The sequence below is a fragment of the Protopterus annectens genome, chromosome 15.part0 (genome assembly GCF_019279795.1).
Source record: "Protopterus annectens isolate FY-2018-M chromosome 15.part0, PAN1.0, whole genome shotgun sequence".
Classification (NCBI taxonomy): domain Eukaryota; kingdom Metazoa; phylum Chordata; order Ceratodontiformes; family Protopteridae; genus Protopterus; species Protopterus annectens.
In genome coordinates this window covers 414,746,674-414,769,972 of record NC_056749.1, presented here as the reverse complement: position 1 = coordinate 414,769,972, position 23,299 = coordinate 414,746,674, and the positions used below count along the sequence as shown (strand labels likewise).

Below are 23,299 nucleotides of genomic sequence, written 5' to 3'. Positions count from 1 at the left end.
CCAGGAACCCCACTCGGCCTTCCTGAGAACACTGGAAAATACTGAAGGTCTCTCCAAACACCATTATATTGGGCGACTTCAACTACCCAAACAGACTGGGAGCATTACTTACATCCAACAGCCTAGCCCAAAGATTCCTAGAATTTATAAACTCAAATGCTATGGAACAACTTGTTACCATTCCCACAAGAGGGGAAAACATATTGGGACCTGATCAACATGGGGAATAATCTATGCTTCAGACCAGAAGTGTATCCCTCACTGGTAAGATCAGACCATAAACTAATCTCACTGGATATTCACATCCCGACACCACCCCCTGCCCAGAAAACCACAGTGAAAAACTTCTCTAAAGCAAATTTCACGCTCCTCAAAACCGAGGTGGAATCCTTCAAAGCCCCCAGGCCTGTGGAAAATACGGCCCAGACCGCAGAATCTTTTATAAATGCATTCTATGAACACCTTCCGGAATGCATGGATCATGCGATCCCAAATAAAACCAAGACCCAATCCTCCAAAGGCAGACGTCCTGTCTGGTGGACCCCAGCCATAAACAAACTATACAACAGGAGGAAGCTACTAAATGAGCAAAATTCCAAAAAGGGAAGGCATCTCTGATCAGTATTAGCAAACTACGGGCACTCATAAAATCGGCTAAGGCCAGCTTAGAGAGAAAAATTGCACAGGACACTAAGGATAATCACAAGGCTTTCTTTAGTTATGTTAGGAACCTGGGTGGCAATTCTCAGATATGCTCAGAATTAGTCCAATATGACAAAAAATACACCAAACCCACAGACATTGCCAACATCCTAGCTGACAGGTTCAGCGCAAACTTTTCTCCCCCCCCCCCAACCAAAAGGGCAAACATCTATCCTAGCAGAGTGCTGCCCCCCTGACATCTCAGATGCTCAGGTAAGAGCCGCCCTCTCCAAAGCAAAAACACAGCATCAATGGGACCAGACGGTGTCCCGGGCTGCGTCCTACATGAACTCCAAGAAGAGCTAAACCCAAACATAAAACTACTGTTCAATCTCAACCTTACTACAGGATATGTACCCAAAGAATGGCGTACAGCAATTGTGGTCCCTTCTCCACAAAGGTGGTGCCTCAACGGACCCTGGAAACTATTGCCCCATAAGCCTGACTAGCTTGGTCTGCAAAGCTATGGAAAGGGTCATCATGGACCTCATAAATAAACATAAAGGGGACCTACAGACCCTGGATCCTACCCAGTTTGGCTTTAAGGGCAGATCCTGCCTCTTAAACCTGGTTGATTTCTTTGAAACAGTCACCAAGGCCATTGACGAGGGGAAGGTGGTCCACACAGCCTACCTGGACCTCGCAAAAGCCTTCGATACAATACCCCACTCTGGCATTATAGATAAGCTCACCAGCTTAAATATAAACCCCTATGTCACTAGATGGGTTGCAAACTAGCTCAAGGACAAAACCCACATGGTTAGAATTGCTGGAGCCATGTCAGACTCCAAACTAGTTACAAGTGGTGTCCCACAAGGCTCAGTCCTGGGACCTCTCTTGTTCGGTATATATTTCTCGGAGGTACAGGCCAACACGGAAGGACTGTGGCTGACCAAGTTCGCAGATGACTGCAAACTGGGCGCCATAATAGACTCTCCAGCCGACACAAGCATCTTCCAAAAGGGCCTCATAGAAACAGACAACTGGTGCCAGAGCCATGGCCTCAAGCTAAATGCCAAAAAGTGTATAGTCATCCCCTTTGGCAAAAACAAAGTGCCCCCAAATTACCACATAGGTGGTAATCCATTAAGTACAGAAGTAGTAATTGGGGACCCAAGTTGATAGCAATCTCTAATTTGACAACCACGTGGCTAAAGTGGTTAGAAAAACATTTTATATAGCCCACCTAATCATGAAAGGATTCACATCTAGCTCAGGGGAGGTCATCTTGCCTCTTTACTCATCCCTCATCAGGCCCATAATTGAGTACAATGCCCCTTTTGGGACTTACCTTACCAGACACCTGCAGCAACTGGAAAGACCCCAAAAGTACCTCACCAAGAGGATCAAAGGGCTCAAACAGATGCCATATGCTGCCCGGTTAAAGAAACTCCAGCTCTACTCAGTGGCATACCACCTGTTCAGAGGCGATCTGTACCTGACGTATAAAAGCCATGTCCAACCCGGAATTAATGGACATGCTGCGCCTCAGAAAATCCAAATCCCATCGAGCTACATGCTCGAGAGACTTGAACCTCAGCACTGAAATAAATAGGACATGCTGGAGGGACAGATTCGTAACCCAGAGGCTCCCTTCACTCTGGAATAAAATCCCAGTCCAGGTTAGGCAGAGTCCATCATTGACTCTCTTCAAGAGGAATCTTGATGAATGGATGGGAGAGCATAGGTTTACCCCGGGTTTCACTTGTGTCACTGTTAGACAGAGGCACAGTATACTAACCTCAAAAAAGGGCATAGCAAAATTTAAAATGGGTGGCGAAAGCCAAACACATTCTGGCTAGGCTTATAAATGCCCTAGGGCAGATAGCCTAGTATGAACCTATGAACCTATGTGCCAGTGGACTCTCTTGGGGGTCTCGACTGTAGTACCCACTGAAGGGACATCCACCACCTCCAGCACGGTCTCTGGGCATACACTGGCCTTGGGAGCAACAACTGAAAGACCGGGTACAACTAAAGATTCAGGCTGTGTTTTTTTTTTGGCCTCCTTCGCTAGAGGCTCATCGGAACGTCCCAACGTTATTTCACATGCAAGGCGCTCAAGTTGCTGGATTTCTAAAGAAGCTAGCTGACTCCTGACGGTCTTGGGGACTAAGGATTTGCAAATAGGACACTGTGGTCGTGGTCTGTGCCTACAGAAAAAAGGATGGAATTTGCCTTCCACAGATACCTGACCTTCCCAGCTGACATGAACCCAACAGACATGCAGCAGCAAAAATTATGAAAAAACCCAATGGGGAGTTATCGGATAACTGGAACACACCTGCACTGGCTAGCAAACATCTGGAGCAGGCGATCAGACAGGTAGCAGAAAAGCTTTGCGGTGGGTGCGTGCTGACGACCGCTTTATATCAGACGTCTCTATAGCAGACACGTTGTGTGGTGTGGCGCGTACCTCGCAGTAGTATTTAGACCTTTGGATACTGGCCGGATGTAAGAGTCTGCCAGATGCAGACTCCCTTATGTTATCAATACTGCAGCGTATGAACAACAACATCTTGGAGTTCACAGACTGATTTAGACTGCCAAGATCCAAAACCGGACCTTAGGTGCTCTGGTTTTCTTTGGCACTAAAAAGAACCTAGAGTAAGCTCTGAATCCTTTCTGGTCTGGTGGGACCTCCTGGATGACCCTTCTGCCCATCGGTTTTTGAACTTCTAGAGCTAACTTATGCTTACTGGGAGGAATATATTGGAGAGATTTATTTTGGTGGGATAAGTTGCCAAAATGGAACAAAATATCCTCTGGATATGATTCTTTGCACCCAAGTGTTTTTTGTAATGGCTGCCCAGACTTCTGGATGCAAAGACAAGCTTCCCCGGCTGCCTCCAGGGAACCCTTCAGGAGTGCTGCAAGGGTCTATCCAAAAAAACTGGCTCAATACCTTTGATTCTGCAGGCCCACTCTACCTTGACGAGGTCTTCCATTAGAATTTTCCCCTCTGCCTCAGGAAGAAATTTCCCTTCATGAGGGCTGAAAAAGTCCTTGTGATATTTAGAACCACATCATTTTACCATCTTCCTGATTCCTAGAAAATTATCTTTGCAGGGTAGAAAAGTTTATTCCCATGGCAGACCAGGTCTTTCCATCTGGCTCACTATTGGAAAGTGCTTCTTTTACTGTGGGCCCAAAGATCCATCAAAGGGAGCAATGATGAAAGACTTAAGGGTTCTGCAAAGGCACACGCACATCCAAGCATATCTCCTGATGGCTATGCCTGAACCTGCCACCCATAAGGAACCTTCTGCTGCATTACAGAGAAACCTCATGAACGAGCTAGACACTAACCGAAGAGCGACTAGCTGCGAAGAAAACTTTGCTCCTCTGCCGACATGGACCCAGGCCTACACTTAGGAGTTCCTTAACCAAGTCTACGTAATCTGGTAAAATGTGCCAAATTGAATGACCGTGAGGCAAAGGTTACTGAAGCGTACACACTTTCCAAACCTGTCCATCATCCTAGACTCTCTATTAGGAGGATGAACAGAGGAGCTATGTCTAGCTATCTCCTTCTTAGTGGTTGCCACAACCATGGCATCTACTGAACTCCCTTTCCTCCAAAAGGTCCGTCCTTGGGTGGAGCAAAAATCTTGTCTGGTTGATGGAAAATTGGTTCTATGGTATCTGGCTCCTTCAATAACTGGAGGGACAAGATCCAGGCATCATTCACCAGAGGGGAACCCAAGACGTAGTAGATGGACTGAACTTTGAAGGCTTCTAGGAACACTGACTCCTCCTGGGAAAGGGGAGTGAAAGACCACCCACCTTTTTGGCTAAATGACCTCTAGGATATCTTCTAATGAGATGTCTTCTGGAGGTGATCTTTGGGACCCTTCCCTTCATCGGTCTGCATCTTCTGTTAAATTCCTGCAGGGAATCCAAGTACCTCCTTTTTCTCAGTCGTCTGGGGGACTTCTTCAGTGGGATGATCTGGAGAGGTATGAGAAGAAATGGGAAGTTCCTGAACAGAAACTGCCTGGAAACTAACAGCATGGCTGTCCTTGTGGAATAGGTAGATGAGGCTTGCAAATCTGATCTGAAGGAGTATGGTGGTAGGATCAGAGCACGGAAAAGTTTAACAAGTTCTTGGGTGACAGAACCCCCTCTCCACCACCTCAAAAGCAGAACCACCAAGAGAAGTCAAAGCTAACTTAACTGGAGCCGTAACTCCAGAGGTCAATAAGCCTCTACTAGGCCCAAACTGCCATCTTGAGGGAGGAGTCAGATCAGAGCTGTCCAGTGCAGAGGCTCCGAGTGGAGGTAGAGGCTCCGAAACAGTCAGTCGACAGCATCCTCCCTGCAACCAGCACAGACTCTTCTTGGTCGGGGGGGGGGGTCTGTGCCAAAGTCAGGGATACAGTCAGAGTCAAAGAAGATGCTCTTTGGATCAGACTCTGAGTCCTTGGATGTGAGGGCTCCAACACCAGTGGTTAGATTGGAGAAAGATAAAATGGGAAACTGGCTGAAGGCTCACGGATCCGATGGGAGATTGACATTAAGACCCCAACCTGGATCAGAGTTCTGAGGAATTTCACACTATCCACACCTGTCTCAGATAGACTTTGGCAGGATCTAACAGAAAATGACCTTGAAGGTGGCAGAGACAATTTTCTGGGTGTCTCCTGTAATTTGGGAGATCAAAGCCTAAGGGAAATGAGCTCCTGAGAAAAACGTGGGCATTGAGGTAGAGGAGGATTTGCCATTTTGAGTGTCACATCCAAGCACTTGGGTATTTTAGATGGAGGCTCTGATGCAGGAGCAGTTTTAAGACGGGCTACACAGAACTTTCTGGGCTCCAAAGCAGCTTTTGATTTCTTGGTGGGGGCCTGAGCCCCAGAAATGGAAACTGGTAGATTCAAAGCTAAAAACAAACCCTTTAATACTGATTTGTTTCATTATCTATCGCTTAGAGCACTGGAGTTGAACACTGGACAGATTTGGCAGGAGGTATTCTAAATGGGCTGCACCTAAGCAATAGATACACTTCCTTGTGGACAGAGTAGGGTATCTTACAACCACAAGAAGTACACTTTTAAATGGTTGGCTTTTCAGCCATGTTAAAAGGAAGAGGAAACTCTTGCCAAGATCTACTACTTTTCACGAGGTGATTAAGCCAAAACGTCAGTAAAATACTTAAAACACTCCGCCAACACAGGTATCAACATGCTCTGCAGAGATCACTACATAAACAGTATTCAGGCTATCCTAATGAATGTCTAGAAATGGAAATATATAATCAGATGCACTAACTGTTCAGCTGACATCCAGTATGGCCAAATATTTGAATTATCAGTTTACTAAATAAGCAAACGTTTTACCTATTATCTGGTCTCTGCGTTGTAGTTTGTAGGTTTTCCTGCGTCCACACAGCTGATTGATGAAAACTCCCAGTTCAAATACATCATCAATTTCTTCAGTTACCACCATTTCTTCATGCACCAGGTATGACTGAGGCAAGTACGCTCCAGACTACAAAGCAAAATGCAAGACTCAGTGAGGCCTTAACAGCTGAAATGTTTCACTTGCAAACAATGTATGCAGCATATTTTCTATCAAATGTGAAAAGTATTATATTCCATACATGACACTTTATAAATCACTTACACTCCTTTGTTAATTCCTGTTAAACACCAACCACCAAATATTATGAAGAAACTCCCATTTGGCCAAAACCAATTTTTACATTCAATGTAATAGTGGGGGTAGGGTGGGACATAGGAACTTTTCTGTAGTGTCAGAGCATGTAAACTGATGGCCATTGTTTTTTTTATATAGGGAATATTAAAACGTAAAAATGAAGTATGATCGGGTAAGGAAATTTTCTGTACCAGTGCTACTTACCTGCTTGATAACATGAGGATGGCAGAGTCAATAATCTGGAGTATACTTACACATTCGCTGCAATGGAAATCTACAATCAGTTAAAAATAAGAAGTTATGTACTCACCATAACGTTCCATCTGAGTAGGTATCTTCATTTGTCTGCAACCTTTGGGATATGGATCAGATCTCGGATCAGAGCCGGCAACTTCTACCAGAGCATAGATCCGAGCTCCTAGCTCCTCCCTTTACCCATAATCCCCTGCCTACCCTGACTGACCTCAGATCAAGTTTGTTCCATAGCACAGCTGATAAGTGTCCCAAAGGGAACAAATGCTAAGAACCTCAAGAACGATCATTTTGGTCAGGGGGAAGGAGGGGGAATGGTTGCAGACAAATGAAGACACCTACTCAGATGCAACATTATGGTGAGTACATAACTTCTTAATCTGAAGTAGGAACTTCATTTGTCAGCAACCTTTGGGACAGAGTCCCCAGCTACCTAAATCTTGGGTGGCCTTCATGGAAGGATATTCCGGAGCACCGCAGCGCCAAAGGACGCCCTACCTCGGGAGACATCTATTTTATAGTGGCTGATAAAGGTGCGAGATGAAGCCCAAGTGGCTGTGGAACAAATGTCATCCAAGGGAACCCTAGCTTGAAAGGCTGCCGATGTGGCAACGGCCCTAGTAGAATGAGCATGGACTTCTTGAGGTGCAGGCCTTCCCGAGCTCTGATATGCTAAGAGAATACAACTCTAAATCCATCGAGAGAGAGAAACTTTAGAAACTGGCTTACTGAAATTACTTTTGGCAAAGGAGATAAACAACTGATCGGATTGCCTATGATCAGCAGTTCTATGAATATAAAAATGTAGCTGTCTGTGTACGTCTAAGGAATGCAGCTTGTACTCTCCTTTGTTTTGAAAGTTGGGGAAAAACACTGGGAGATTGATAGATTGATTAATGTTCGCTTCTGAAGATACCTTAGGTAGGAAGGACGGCTTGATCCTGAGGTAAACTATCTGGGTGAAAGACCAAATATGGTGGTTTGACACAAAGAGCTTGCAATTCCGATACTCTTTTGGCTGAAGTTATGGCCACCAAAAAGGCAGTCTTCCAAGAAAGAAATTTAAGATCAACCGTGGCCGCCGGTTCGAAAGGGGGACCAGTCAAGGCCTGTAAGACTAGGGATAAATCCCATGGAGGTACCACCTCTGACTGGAGGCCTAAGGAGGAAGGTACCTTTGAGGAAGGTCTTACACAGTTTGGAAGTGATAAGAGGGCCAGACTCTTGCCCCTCGTGATAGTATGAGATTGCTGCAAGTTGTACCTTGTCTGTGGAAGAACTAGCCCCCTGGTGAAAGAGAGAGGTTAGAAAATCTAGAACCGACGCTATCGGGGCCGTAAAAGGGTCTAAACGACGGTGTTCTGCCCAGATGGAGAAGCGTTTCCACTTACTCCGATAAATCCTCCTGGTGGAAGGCTTGTGAGCTGCTACTAGAATGGCTTTGACAGGTGATGAGATCCCGGAGTCCTTATGAGGAGTGGAACTGGAGCAACCAAGCAGTCAGCTTGAGGTTGCCTAGGTTCGGAGTCGGAAGATCGAGAGGGTGAGAAATGAGATCCGGGAGGGGATCCAGAATCCATGGTGGATACACTAGGTGAGACCACAGGTAAGGGAACCACGTCTGACTAGGCCAGAATGGGGCAATGAGGATCATCTTGCTCCCCAACTGACTGGCTTTCTGCAATAATTTCAACATCAGGGGAAGGGGAGGTAAGCATAAAGCAGACCAGGAGGCCAAGCATGAACTAGAGTCTCTCGGGGACTCCCCCAGAGGGGGGATCAGGGCGAAGTAATCATTGCATTTGGTATTTGAAGGAGAGGCAAAAAGATCGCAACAAGGTCGCCCCCATCGGGCAAATACTTGCTCTGCAACTCGAGGGTTGAGAGACCATTCGTAAGGAGTCAGGATAGTACGACTGGGCCTGTTCGCTAGAATGTTGGACCGTCCCGGAATGTGCTACTCTACGCCCCTACTCTGTCCACACTCTCATGGCCTCGCGGCAAAGGGGGTAAGACCTGGTTCCCCCCTGTTTGTTGATGTACCAGACGACTTACGTTGTCTGTCTGTACTGCAATCGTCCCTATCGGAAGAGAGCTGTGTAGTGCCTGCAACGTCAAAAGCACCACCCTCATCTCTAGGACGTTGATATGCAAAGAGGTCTCTATGTCGTTCCACGTGCCTTGGACTGTCCTGCCTGAAAAATGCCCCCCCCCACCCCAAGCAAGAAGCGTCCATGGTCACTGTGTCAACTGGCAGTGGTAGTGAGAAGGGACGTCCCGTGTGGAGATTGGGGGACTGGAGCCACCACATGAGCGACCTTCTGCAAACCTTACTTAAGGGAATGGGATGAGACAGGGGGTTGCGAGACAGGGACCATTGTACCTGGAGGGTCCACTGCAGGACCCTCATGTTCAACCTGGCCAATGGCAGCAGTGGGATTGCAGCAGCCATAGATCCTAAAGCCCTCAGGGCCAATTCCGCCGAAGGAGTTTGCAGCTGAAGGATGGCCTGCACGTGCAACATCAGGTTCTGGAGCCGATCTGGAGTCAAGAACGCAAGCATCTGTCTGGAATCCAGTCTCGCCCCTATAAAATCCAACACCTGTGTAGGGATCAGAGAGGATTTTGGTCATGTTTATGGTTAACCCCAATAGTGGAGCCAGACTGAGGAAATCATCCCTGCATGAGCAAAGTAGATGCCTTGTTGGGGCAGTAAGGAGCCAGTCGTCCAGGTACGGAAAGACCTGAATTCCCTGGAGTCTCAGGTGGGCCGCAATTATCTCCAGGACTTTGGTGAACACCCTGGGGGCTGAGGTGAGGCCGAAGGAGAGGGCCCTGAATTGAAAGTGACTGGCTCCCAGTCGGAAGTGGAGAAACCTCCTGGAACGCCTGTCCACTAGAATGTGATAGTACGCATCCTTGAGGTCTATGGAGTACATCCAGTCGTCCTCCCGCAATAAGGGGAGGACAGATTGCAACGTGACCATTCGGAACTTTTCTTTGGGTACCGCCAGGTTTAGGAGAGAGAGGTAGAGGATGGACCTCAAGTCCCCCATCTTTTTTGGCACCAGAAAGAACCTGGAGTAAAACCCTGATACGATTTGATCTGGGGGGATGGGCAGGATGGCTTTTTTTTGCAGAAGCTGCTGAATTTCTGCAGCAGCCGCCTCCCTCTGACTGGGTGGTACGTCGGGGAGGCCTCCGATTCTGGGGGTTACGATAAAGGGAATTTGGTAACCTCTGGATATAATACGAAGCACCCAGCGATCCATTGTTTATTGTTATGGACTCCCACATTGCTAGGTGCCTCGAAAACACCCCCCCCCCCCCGACTGCCTCCAGAGTGGAGCAGCCGGGCAACCCCTCAGGGGTTCTGCGTGGGCCTCTCAGAGAACGGTTCTCTGGACCCAAAATTCCTGGGACCCCCTCTGCCTCTGGGGCGGCATCCTCCCTGTCCCTCCTCTGCCACGAGGGCGACTGGTTGCCCTGAGCAGACTGGGACTGATGCAATTTTCGGAAACACATCTTCTTCTGACCCTTTTGGTTATTGGAAAAGGACCTCTGGGGCGCAGAGAAGCGGACTCCGATGGCAGACAAAGTCTTCCCGTCTTTCTCGCTCTGGACAAGAGTGTCGCGAACGGTTTTGCCGAACAGTGCAAAACCATCAAAAGGGGCATTCACGAATGACGCCTTAAAGGGTTCCGAGAAGTCACAGTGACAGAGCCAGGCCCATCTCCTCATGAGAAGCCCGACTCCGCCTGCTCTAGCGGCTCCCTCCGTAGCATGAGACAACAGCCGCATAGACGTGTTAGAAATAGAGCGGAGGGTGGCCATTCGGGAGGAGAACAGATCCTGGGTCTCCCTCCGACATGGACCCTGGGGGGGGGGGGGGGCAACGTATTCCTTAGATCCCGCTGCATCCGAATGACGTGTGCCATGTAGTTCAAGGCCCTCAGAGAAGGTCGCTGAACTGAAGGCCCGCTTCCCAAGACGGTCCATCTCGCGAGACTCCTTGCTCGGAGGGTGAACCGTGGGGCTCTCCTGAGCCAACTCTTTCTTGGTGGCTGCAGCCACCAACATGGCATCCACAGGGGAACCTCTGCTCCAGTGTGATCTCTCTGCAGAGGGGGGGGGCTCAAAATTTTGTCCGGGCGCTTGGGGATTGGCTCTACGGTGTCCGGTTCCTTCCAAGTCCTAGTGGATATGAGATCCACCAATGGGTCGGGGGGGAGGGGACACCCAAGAGGCCTCAAACGCCTCAAGGAATACGGACTCAGAGGAAGCCTTGGGGGCAGACCACCCACCCCTGATTTTGAGCATTTCCATGATGTCTCCGAAGGAGACATCCTCGGGGGGTGACCTAGGGGAGCCTTCCCCTTCATCTAAGTCCGTATCTTCGGTGAGACTCTCAGGGGAGTCCAAGTGCCTCCTCTTGCACTTCGCCTTGTGAGGAACCTGCTCGGGGGGGGGGGGGGCTGTCAGAGGAGTCCTCACGGGCTGTATCTTGTTCCACTGGAACTCCTAGAGGAGCTGAGGTAGGCTGCCCCGAGGGCCGGATGAGGGGAGCCAGGACCCGATGGAGTGCGGGCGGGAGCCGAAGCCAGGACCGGAGGCCTGGAAGCACTCGACGTGCCCTCTCCACCGCAGCGAAAGCAGAGGGGGAGCCGCTCTGAGACCCGACTTCCACTCTGATCCGAAGCGGGGATCGGACCCGGCGCAGAGAACGTCAGATCCGAAGGACCAGTGTGCTCCAACCGGGACGGAGCTGAAAGCACACCGAATCCCTTGGATCCGAAGCTCGGCCCACGGCTCCGAGAGATCGGATCAGACAAACTCGAGGGAGCAGTCGGAGCAGACGTGCCCAGAACGGTCAGCTCCGACCCACCCCCGGATCCAACGTGGCTTGGCTCAGAGCACTCCGAACCCGGAATGCGGGTCGGAGAAGGAGCAATAGACGTGAAAAAAGGGGTCGAGCTCCCCCCCGGAGGGGGGGGGGGGCAAGAGCACTCCCATCTGCATCTGGGCCTGGATGAATCTCATCATCCGGTCCATGTCCGCATCTGACATGCTAAAGGTGGACCTAGAGGCCACCGAGGCCGACCTGGAGTGCCGCCTCAATGACCTCGATGGGGACCAGGTCACCTCCTCTGGTCCCAGGGAGAAACAAGGGGATCGGATCCGAGGAGGAGACAGAGAAGACCTGGACGGAGAAGCCCGCTTGGCGGGCGGGGCCAATGAGTCCTCGGCCCGCTGCTTAAGGTGCTTCTCCCTATCCTCCGGAGCCAAAGCGGGAGGTTGAGTCCCGGTCGGAGGAAGGCAGGCAGGAGTGACCGCTACCGGGGGGGGGGTGGGGTAGCGGTCACCGAAGTACCGGAGGCTGAAGCAGAGTCTGGGGGTAAAAGGCCCGCCAGAACCAGCTTCTACCTCCGATCCTTAAGTGCCCTGGGGTTGAACGCCACGCAAATCGCGCAACCCGAAGAGGTGTTCAACCCCAAGGCAACTAACGCACAGAGTGTGGCCATCAGCCAGTGAAAGCTTGTGACCACACTCGGTGCATTTAGAAAAAATGGCTCGAGGGGCCTCCGACATAAGTAAAGCCCCTACACTCGAGACACACGCTACGACCAGCAGGGGGCAGGGAGGAAAAAATTTAAATTAAAATTTAAGCTAAGTAAGCTAAAAGTAAGAAGTTTTAGCGTTAAGGGGTAACCTAAAACGCACACAACCACTCAATAAGAATAAGAAAGAAAAAAACTGTTCTCACAAAAGTCGCCAAGAGCTCTGGAATCTAGCTGTTGCTTGAAGAGCGGCAAACTAGATCTGAGGTCAGTCAGGGTAGGCAGGGGATTATGGGTAAAGGGAGGAGCTAGGAGCTCGGATCTATGCTGTGGTAGAAGTTGCCGGCTCTGATCAGAGATCAAATCCGTATCCCAAAGGTTGCTGACAAATGAAGTTCCTACCTCAGATTGCTTTTTCTAGCTTAAGATCTGCATTCCATACAGAGTTTTCCATGTGTCTGCACTTGGCTCTGGGACAAGAAGCATGTTCTTGCTCATAAATGCAGTCCCCTTTTTGTTATTTTAAGAAGAGCGGTCTGTGGTAAATAGGGACTCCTGACAGGTACAGACATTTGCAGTCTTCAAACTAACACTAAAGGAACATACCATTAACCATACACATTCAAGAACGTTCACTTTTTTTTTTTTTTTTTTTTTTTTTAAGTCTTATCAATGGCATATCCTGTCAGCAGGTTTCCTTAAAGTACAGTTGTGTACACTAACCGTAAATGCAGATGTTGAAGTGTATTCACTGTTGCAGTCATTACATTTGGGTAATCCTGCTGGCAGGTTACCCTCAGCCGGCCTGAATTCCAAAGTCTTGGGTCCTGCGTCGGCTGCTGTCACTACTTCCCAGACGTCAGGGGTATAAAAGCAGCATATGCCATTTTCCTCAGTTTTTCTTGCCCCAGATGTCAGGTGCCCCCAAAAAAGGGTAGCCAAAGTTTATATGTATATTCAGAAATACACCAATATAAATTTTACCTTCATCTAAAAGCAAATACACCACATAGGTAGTATAAAATCGGAGAAGGAAAGATAAGATCCAAAAAGAAAAAAGGGGGGAATGTGGGTGGGTAACCTGGACTGCAACAGTGAATACACTCGAACATCTACATTTATGGTAAGTGAACACAACTGTACTATGTTAGTGTTTTACTGTTGCAGTCATTACCATTTGGGTAGAGTCCCAAAGCTATGGTTGGGAGGCTGGAACTAGACAGCAGTAGGAGCGGCTATGAGGCCCTGCAGAACTGCAGTGGCAAAGCCTGCCCTGGATTTAGAGTAAAGTGGCAGAGGATAATGCTTTGTAAAGATGTGCACTGAACTCCAAGTAGCAGTCTCTAAAATGTCTGTGGTTGGTACTCCCCTGAGAAAGGCTGCTGAGGTGGCTGCAGCTCTGGTGGAATGAGGCCTAATGCCCTTAGGCACTGGCTTGCCATGGTTTAAGTAGCAGAAACGAATGGCCTAACCACTTAGAAATGGTCAGCTTTGAGATGGGCTTTCCTTGTGATCCTGCAGCATATGCCACTAGTAATTGGTCTGTCTTCCTGAAAGCTTTGGTTCTGTCCAAGTAGAATCTAAGTTGTCTATGTATGTCCAAAGAATGCAGAATTCTCTACCCCTTTTTCTGTGGATTTGGATAAAAGGTTGGCAGATGGATGGCTTGGTTAAGAGCCACACTGGACACTACTTTAGGCATAAATGTTGGGTTTCTCCTCAGGGAGATCCTGTCTTGATGAAAAATGATGAAAGGCTCCACAGCCATGAGCGCCTGTAGCTCTGAAACTTGTCTTGCAGAAGTAACTGCTAAGAGCAGAGCTGTTTTCCAAGATAGAAACTTCATATCAGCAGTAGCAGCTGGCTCAAAAGGAGGCAGGGTGAGCTTTTCCAAGACATAGTGGAGATCCCATGGAGGTATCGGTAGTCTCCTTGGGGGCCTTAAATTTTTGGCTCCTCTGAGGTACTGCTTTAATAAAGGGTGAGAAAAAAGTGGTGGCTCTATTGTAATGAGTCAAAATGGCAGAGGCATGAATTTTAATTGAGAAAGATAGGCCTTTGTCCAGCATCTCATTTAAGTATTGCAAAATGAGAGGAATATTTGGTAACGCTGTATCAGATCCATTTTCCAGCACAAGACTTTCTAGTACTAGGCCTTCTGGCTTCCAGCATGACATCCTTCACAGCTTTACTGAGAAGTGTTTTTTGTATGACTACATTATCCGCCATGCTGCCAAGTTTAATGTCCCGAGTTAGCTGTGCATGATCTGACTGTTTTGCTGGGACAGTAGTCTAGGTATTTGAGGTACGGTCCAAGCTGCGTATAGAGATGTTTCTTAGTATTTGATACCAGTACTGGGGCAATCAGCATCATCTTTGGCTTCTCGTGTCTGACCTTTTGGAGCACCTTGGGGAGGAGAGACAGTGGAGGAAATGCATATACTGATAGGGCATCCACTTTCCATGCTTGTCTGCAATAAGTCCTTGTGCAGAATCTTTTTAGTTGGTAATTGAGAGGGGAGGCAAATAGATCATGTCCGGGCATTCCCATTTCCTGGTTATGTTTTTATCATGTTGAAGACTTGTGGATCCAGCTTCCACTCGTGGTGATCCATGAGGTTTCTACTTAGTTCGTCTGCCAGAGTATTTTCCTTTCCTGGCAGGAATTGTGCCTGCAGATGTACTTGCTAAGTCAAAGCTGTGTCCCACAAGGTCATGGCTAGTCTGCAAACGGGGTAAGAATGTGTGGCCCCCCTACTTGTTTATATACCACATGACTGTGGTGTTGCCTGTCTTTATCAGTAGTTCTCCTGGATGCAGTAGGTCCTTGAAAGCTGTCAGGGCATTTTGAACAGCTAACATCTCTTTTTGATTGATATGTAGATGCATTTGGTTTGAGGACCATGTGCCCTGAATGCATCTTCCTGCCATGTGGGCTCCCCAAGCATAGTCTGATGCATCCGTTGTTAGTGTCTGCCTGGCTGGAGGTAATGTGAATGGCTGTCCTTTGTTCTGGTGACAAGCCTTTGCCCATCAAAACTACTGTTGCAGACAGGGAATGAGAGTAATGACTGTTTCCAGGCTATGGCAATGTTGAGTCCAAACACTTTTAAAGTACTATTAAAGATTCCTCATATGCAGTCTTGCATCTGGAATTAGTAGGATGCCATGAATCCCAAAGCCTGCAGAATTTTTCTTGCAGATAACTGGGCCTTTGTTGCCAACATTTTGAAATAGGTAGTCAGTTGCCTTAGTTTGTCTGGCGTGAGATAAGCCATCTGGGCAGTTGTATTCAAGCTTGCACCCAGGAAGATTATCTCTTGTTGAGGATACTAGTTTTGATTTTTTTGTTGACTGTGTACCCTAGGCATGTTAGAAGGGTTTTCACAAACGCCAGATGTTGAAGAAGAATGTCTTTGTTCTCTGCTTGAATGAGACAGTCATCCAAGTAAGGATATATTTGTATTCCACTGTCTGCAGAATGCAATTACTGGTGGCAGGCACTTTGTAAAGACCCTGGGCACAGTAGATAAGCCAAAGGGCAGTGCAGAGAATTGGTAATGCATTGAACCAGCCTTGAATCTTGGGTATCTTCTGCACGATTGTCTGATTGGAAACATGCAGGTATGCCTCTTTTAGGTCTAAAGTCACAAGCCAAGCAAGCATTCTTGCTCAGCATGGGCAGAAGCTGCTGCAAAGTCAACATTTTGAATTTTGGAATATCCAGGAAAGTGTTCAGAACAGATAGTTCCAATATCGGCCTCCAAGACTTGTCTTTTCTGGGTTCCAAGAACAGTAGAGTAAAATCCTTGTCCCTGCTCTTGCTCTGGTACTTGCTGAATGGCCCCATGTCCATGAGGCTTGTTTTTGTGCCTCTGCCCATTGATTTTTTTGGCAGATCTGGTCAGCCAAACGTTTGCCTTTGACAGAGTATGGAAATGGAACTTGTAGCCTTGTGACACTGTTTAGAACCCACTTGTCCTGGGTTATGATGTGCAAATTTTGAACAAAAAGTGCTAATTTTCCCCCTAAAGGTGCTGCCAGAAGTTAAGTGCTTGGTGCAAGCAGGGGGAAGTCATTGGAACTGTTTTCTGTACGTTTGTGATCTAGCTTCTCCAGCTTTGGAGGTAGAAGCACCCCATGGCTTGGGCCTATAAGAACCTTGCGCCTGGGATCTGCCCCTAGGGTGTCTGGATCTGCCCCTTTGAGGCGTGTCTGACACAGGAAAGGACCAATTTTTTTGTAAGCCAGTGTCTAATAAACCTAGACGGCTGTACTTGTAAAAAATTCTTTGACAGTTTGCATAGATTTAGCTTTGTCCTCCATTTTCTTTAACACCTCTTCTGCCTTAACACCAAAGTATCATGCTGTAAAGGTGCATCTAGTAATTTAACTTCAACATGATCAGGCAGATTATGTTCCAAGCATGCCTCCTAATTACAGAACCCATAACTGTAGCCTTGCAGGAGGCCTCCAAAGAATCAAAACCACATTGCAAAGTAGGTTTTCCAACTTGTTCTGCTACATACAATAAATCCTGCATTTCCTTGTTTTCTGCACATTCAGAATTTAACATTTTCTGTTTAATCAATTTCATGACATGTTGCTGATACTGAGGCATATGATATTAATAGTTTAAGGCTCTTATAGCCAAAGTTGCAGATGTGTAAAAGTACAGTTTTGTACCTACCATAAATGCAGATGTTACAGTGCAAACACTGCTGCAGTCGTTATACTTGGGTTATCCTGCCGTTAGGTGGTTCCCCAGTCGGCCTGAGTTCAAAAGTCTTGGTCCGGCATCAGTTGCCGTCACCTCCTCCCTGACGTCAGTGCGACAGGGATATATAAAATGCAGCCGATGACATTTTCTTCAGTTTTTCTGGCCCCAGATGTCAGGTGCCCCCAAATAGGTAGGCAATTCAAATTGCTAATAAAACATACATAAGAAAAGCAAACTTTCAGTTACCAGCAAATACTCCCATAGGTAGTAAATGGTAGGAAGCATAAGTACGTATCAGCAAGTAAGAGGAAGGAGGGAGGGTAACCTGGACTGCAGCAGTGTTTACACTCTAACATCTACATTTATGGTAGGTACAAAACTGTACTATGTTCATAGTGTTACACTGCTGCAGTCATTACACTTGGGTGGAATCCCAAAGCTGAGGTAGGGAGGCTGGTTCTATAAGGCATTAGGGGTGGCTATAAGGTCCTGCAGCACAGCAGTGGCGAAGCCAGCTCTGGATTTGGAGAATAAAGGCAAATGGTAATGCTTGGTGAAGGTATGCACAGAACTCCATGTTGCTGCTTCCAAAATATCCTTGGTAGGTACTCCTCTAAGGTAGGCAGTTGAAGTGGCTGTTGCCCTGGTGGAGTGAGATCTAATGCTGCTAGGTACAGGTTTCCCATGGTGAGTATAGCAGAAATGTATACAATGTCCTATCCATTTTGAGATAGTCTTTTGAAATGGCTTTTCCCTGTGCTCCTGCAGCATATGCTACCAATAATTGCTCAGATTTTCTGAAAGCTTTGGTTTGGTCAAGTAGAAGCATAACTGCCTGTGAATGTCCAAAGAATGTAATAGTCTCTGCACTTTGTTCTGTGGTTTTGGATAGAAAGTTGGCAAGTGAATAGTTTGGTTTAGAGCCACGCTTGATACCACCTTTGGCATAAACGTAGGATTAGTTCTTAAAGACACCCTGTGTCCTGGTGGAAAATGAGGAAAGCTTCCACTGCTATTAGTGTCTGTAATTCTGAAACTCTCCGTACTGATGTTATTGCCAGTAGCAGAGCAGTTTTCCAAGAGATGTATTTTAATTCTGCTGTTAGCTGGCTCAAAAGGAGGTAAAGTTCATTTTTCCAAAACAAAGTTGAGGTCCCAAGTTGGCGTAGGTGCTCTACGGGGCGGTCTTATGTTTTTAGCCCCTCTGAGGTACTGTTTGAGCAAAGGATTAGAAAAAATTGGTGGATCCGTGTTGTAATGAGCAGAAATGGCTGAGGCGTGGATCTTGATGGATGAGAAGGAGAGGCCCTTGTCCAGCATCTCAGTTAAATATTGAAGTATCTGAGGAATGTTTGGGACAAGTGGGTCAAGGCTGTGCACCTAGTTCCAAGCACAGAATCTCTTCCATTTATCCTGGTGCTAGGCCTTCTGGCCTCCAGACTACAGCTTTGGAGAGAGGCATTGCTTGCTTGACCAAGGAATTTTCCATGCAGCTAGGTTTAAGGTCTTTAGCTGGATGTTGTTGTGCTGTGTCAGCAAATGTGGGATTTGAGGCAAAATCCAGGGTGGTTCTTGTGCCAAGTTCTTTAAGATTGTGTACGAGTGCTGGCGTGGCCAGTCTGGTGCAATCAGGATCATCTTTGGCTCTTCTTGCCTGGCTTTTAGGAGTACCTTTGGAAGGAGATGTAAAGGAGGGAAAGCGTATACTTGCAGGTTTTTCCAGCTGAATGAGAGGGCATCCACTTTCCATGCTTGCGGATGGTAACTCCTTGTGCAGAATTTCTGTAGCTGGCAGTTCATTGGGGATGCAAACAGATCTATGTCCGGGCTCCACCATTTTTGTGTTATCATTCTGAATATTTGTGGATTCAATTCCCATTCGTGGGGATCCATGATGTTTCTGCATAGGTAGTCTGCCAGTGTGTTTTTCTCTCCTGGCAGGAACTGTGCTTGCAGATGAACTTGGTAGTCTAGAGCAGTGTTCCACAAGGTCATGGCTTGTCTGCAAAGGGGGTAGGAGTTTGTGCCCCCTTGCTTATGTACCACATAACTGTGGTGTTGTCCATCTTTAGTAGTAGTTGTCCTGGCTGCAGCAAGTTCTTGAAAGCTATAAGTGCATTTTGTACAGCTAGCATTTCCTTTTGACTGATGTGAAGATGCCTTTGCTCTGTGGGCCACTCGCCCCGAATACGTTTTCCTGTGCTCCCCAGGCGTAATCCGATGCATCTGTTCTCAGCGTTTGCCTGGCTGCAGGTTGAGTAAAAGGCTGTCCCTTGTTGAGGTGACAAGCTTGAGCCCACCATCGAAACTCCTGTTGAAGGCAAGGAATTAGTGGTGCAACTGTTTCCAAACAGTGACAGTGTTGAGACCATACACTCTTTAGGTACCATTGTAGTTTCCTCATATGCAGTCTGGCATATGGAATTAGTAGTGTGCAAGATGCCATGTAGCTCAAGGCCTGCAGAATTTTTCTTGCAGGGAGTTGGGTCTTTGTGCCATCAATTGAAAGTATTGAGTCAGTTGTCCTTGCTTGCATGGCGTGAGATAAGCCATCTGGGCCGTTGTGTTCAAGCTGCCACCCAGGAATATTATCTGTCGTGAGGGCACTAGTTTTGATTTCTTTTCGTTTACTGTGTACCCCAGGCAACTTAACTTTTTTACAAACGCCAGATGCTTTAGAAGAATGTCCTTGCTTCTCTGCTTGAATCAGGCAGTCGTCCAGGTATGGATAAATTTGAATTCCTTTTTGCCTGCAAAATGCAATTACTGGTGCACGGCACTTTGTGAAGACCCTGGGCACAGTAGATAAGCCAAAGGGCAGTGCAGAGAATTGATAGTGCATTGAACCAGCTAGAAATCTGAGGTATCTTTTGCAATTGTGTCTGATAGGGACATGCAGGTATGCCTCCTTGAGGTCCAAAGTCACGAGCCAAGCTTTTTTGCCCAGCATGTGAAGAAGCTGCTGTAGTGTCAACATTTTAAATTTCGGAACATCTAGGTAAGTGTTTAGAGAAGAAAGATCCAGAATGGGTCTCCAGGCTTTGTCCTTTCTGGGAACCAGAAAGAGTCTAGAGTAAAATCCTTGTCCTTGCTCCTGTGGTGGTACCTTTTGAATAGCTCTCATGTCCATGAGTGCTGTAATTTGGCTTTGAGCCTCTGCCCATTGATTTGGTGGCAGATTTGGCATTCCTTTTAACCTTGGCAGTGTGAGAAAGTGGAACCTGTAACATTGAGATACAATGTTGAGAACCTATTTGTCTTTGGTGATGCAATGCCAATTGTGATAGAAAAGTGCCAGTTTTCCTCCAAGGGGGCTGCCAAGAGAGAGTTGTTTGGCAGCTGTAGTGGGAAGTCATTGAGGCTGCTTTTTATAAGGTTGTGGCCTGTCTTCCTCTTCTTTCTGGCCTGGTGTACCCCATTGTCGAGGCCTGTAAGGACCTTGTGCTGGACCTCGACCTCTTGGACGTCTGTATCTCCCCCTTTGAGGTCTGTCTGACTGGAAAGGACCAATTCTTTGTTGGCCAATTTCTGCTAAAACGAGGAGGCTGAACCTGTAAGAAATCTTTCACCGTTTGCATAGATTTTTGCCTTAATCTCCATCTTACTTAATACCTCCTCTGCCTTAACTCCAAACAACACATCCTGCTGCAAAGGTGTATCCAATAAGTTTGCCTTAACATGATCTGGTAAAATATGTTCTTTTAACCAAGCATGCCTTCTAATGACAGAGCCTGTAACTGCTGCTCTACAGGAGGCCTCTAAGGAATCAAACCTACATTGCAAAGTACGTTTTCCCACTTGTTCAGCTGCATGCAATAAATCCTGCATTTCTTTAAAATTAGGAGGATCTGAATCTGGAAGCATCTTTTGTTTCAACTGAGACATCAAAAATTGCTGATATTTTAGCATGTTTGTGTTGTGTCTTTCGGCTTTTCCCGATTAGGGGTCGCCACAGTGGAACTCCGGTCCGCTAATTTTTACGTACTGGCTTGCCAGGCCTAACGCACAACCTTCAACGAAGGAACGTCCATTCATGCATGTCGCCACACAGAAGACGCTCTGAGAACAGACTGCAATTTAAGGCTCTCATTGCTAAAGTTGCAGACGTATATACTTTCTTTCCCCATCTGTCAAATGCTCTGGAATCTGTCAGAGGGAACTGGGTTTTTTGCTGCTGAGGCCTTAATCCCTTTGGGTCCCTGAGAAATAGTTTCAGGGTCAGCAAAAGGGCTTTTATACAGAAATTTGAGAGAGTCAGGGACTCTCCATCAGGTTTAACTGGGGCTGGAGGATAAGGAGTCAGGGTTTAAGCTGGATTCAGTGTACACATCATCCATAATATCTAACACCGGCGGAATAGCAAGGGGTCTGTGTTGAGGCAATAAAAGGAAGTCTGAGCCTTTTCTTGGATTCTGAGTAATCCTGGCCTTCCCAATGGAAATGCTCCCTCATAGTATGCAAGGTCTCCCCAAAGGAATAGTCCTCAGGCAGAGAGGCTGATGTAATTGATTCCTCAGCATCAGAATCCTCATAAGGGGGTAAAGAATATCCTAGGTCTGAGGATGAATCTGAAGAAATGGACACCTGGTCTGAAGATTCATAGTCTGCATCCTGTCTGGGCCTTTTATCAGGAGGGGGATGGGACCCCCTGATCAGGGTGATTAGGACTTCGGCCATTTTGAACATTTGTTTCTTAGGCATGGAAGCCTGTCCTGGAGAATGCTGTATCTGTTTCTTTGTTTTTAAGGGGGCCTTAAGACTTAACAGAGGGTTTAATGGTTAACTGGGTAGGTCTGAAAACACCCTCTGAGGCTGTGGATTGCTCAGCTACTTTGGTTCCCTCTGAAGGGTTAGTTTTGGTAGGCTGAAAACCTAGAGCATCCGAAGGCCCAGCCAGCTCCACGTGGGAGTCTGAGGCAGTCTGTGGTTCTGTGGAAGCGGTAGTCAGGGGCTGAGTAGGCGCCTCGCTGAAAACTGAACTGGTGACCAGCCTAGAAGAGGCCTAGTCAGTTTTGGGCCACTGATGCCTGCCCTTGTCTTTGCCCTTTTTATGTATTCCGGCCGTCAGAAGTTCCGTCGGCATGATGTAATTGAATTATCTGCCAAAATAATGTCGGGCAAAATCAAACAGACGTTTAGTAGTGCGCTTGTTGAACCTAGCACAAAACAGACCACTAGTGACGTCATGGTTTGGGCCTAGGCATGGAATACAATAGGAGTGGAAATCCTTATGAGCTATTTGCTTCCCACAAGAAATACAATTAACTTTTACTGACATCGGTCTAAGGCAAGAAAAAGTTTCCCCAACGGGGTACTTAGCTTTGCAGAAGACTTTGGTGCTGGATTCGGAATGAAAATCTCAGGAGTCTGCCGACGAGCACTTGCAAACTGCTTCTGCTTCGGGCACCGCGCGGCAAGAAAGACTGAAGAAAATGGCGTTGGCTGCATCTTATATAACCCTGTCGCACTGACGTCTGGGAGGAGGCAACAGCAACAGACGCCTGACCAAGACTTTGGAACTCAGGCAGACTGGGGAACCGCCTGATGGCAGGATAACCCAGGGGTAATAACTGCAGCAGTGTAACACGATGAACATCCTTTTTTCCCCCATCTACCCAGTGCCCTTAAATCTCTCTGAGGGGATTTTTTTTTGCAGTGGAAGCCTTAACTCCCTTTGGACCCTGTGAAATAGCTTCTGGGTCAGCAGCAGGGTTTTTAAAAAGAAATGTGTGAGTCAGGAACCCTGTAATATCAGTCAGGCTCAACAGTTGCTGGGGGTAAGGAGTCAGGGGTCAGAGTAGACTCCGAAAACACATCTACAATGCCCAACATAGGTGGAATGGCTAGAGGCCTGTGCTGAGGTAGTAAAAGAAAATCCCTGAGCCTCTTTAGATTCAGAAAAATCTTGGCTCTCCCAGTGGAAATGCTCCCTCATGGTATGCAAGGTTTCCCCAAAAGAATAGTCCTCAGGGGAAAATGCTGAAGGTATAGATTCTTCAGCATCAGAATCCTCATAGGGGGGATAGAATATTCCTGATCAGAGGAGGAATCAAAAGAAATAGAAACCTGACCTGAAGATTCATAGTCAGTGTCTTGCCTAGGCCTCTTATCAGGTGGGGGATGGGAACCCCTGATCAAGGTAATCAAGTCTTCAGCTATTTTGAGCATCTGTTTTTTGGACATAGAGACCTGTCCACGTGGATCGAGTTTGTTCCCTTGCTTTAGAAGGTGCCTTAGTCTGCCATTGAAACTGAAGTCATTCTAATGTGAAGATGTTTAGGTTTGAATACCCCCTCAGAAGCCGGTACCTGCTCAGCGGCTCTGGACCCATCTGAGGTATTAGCGTCCGAGACTCCAATACCTTGAGTATCCAGCGGCATGGCCGACTCCACGTGGGAGTCTGTAGCGG

General features: G+C 47.3%; 1 protein-coding gene across 1 annotated transcript in view; it reads right to left on the bottom strand.

The window, feature by feature from the left end:
- ITM2A (integral membrane protein 2A) overlaps positions 1-23,299 on the bottom strand; it is a gene marked incomplete in the record, with an annotated part of 365,358 nt that overhangs the window by 89,668 nt on the left and 252,391 nt on the right. The window contains 1 exon segment of the mRNA XM_044057149.1: positions 6,042-6,192. Within this exon segment, the coding sequence (XP_043913084.1) occupies positions 6,042-6,192 (151 nt within the window).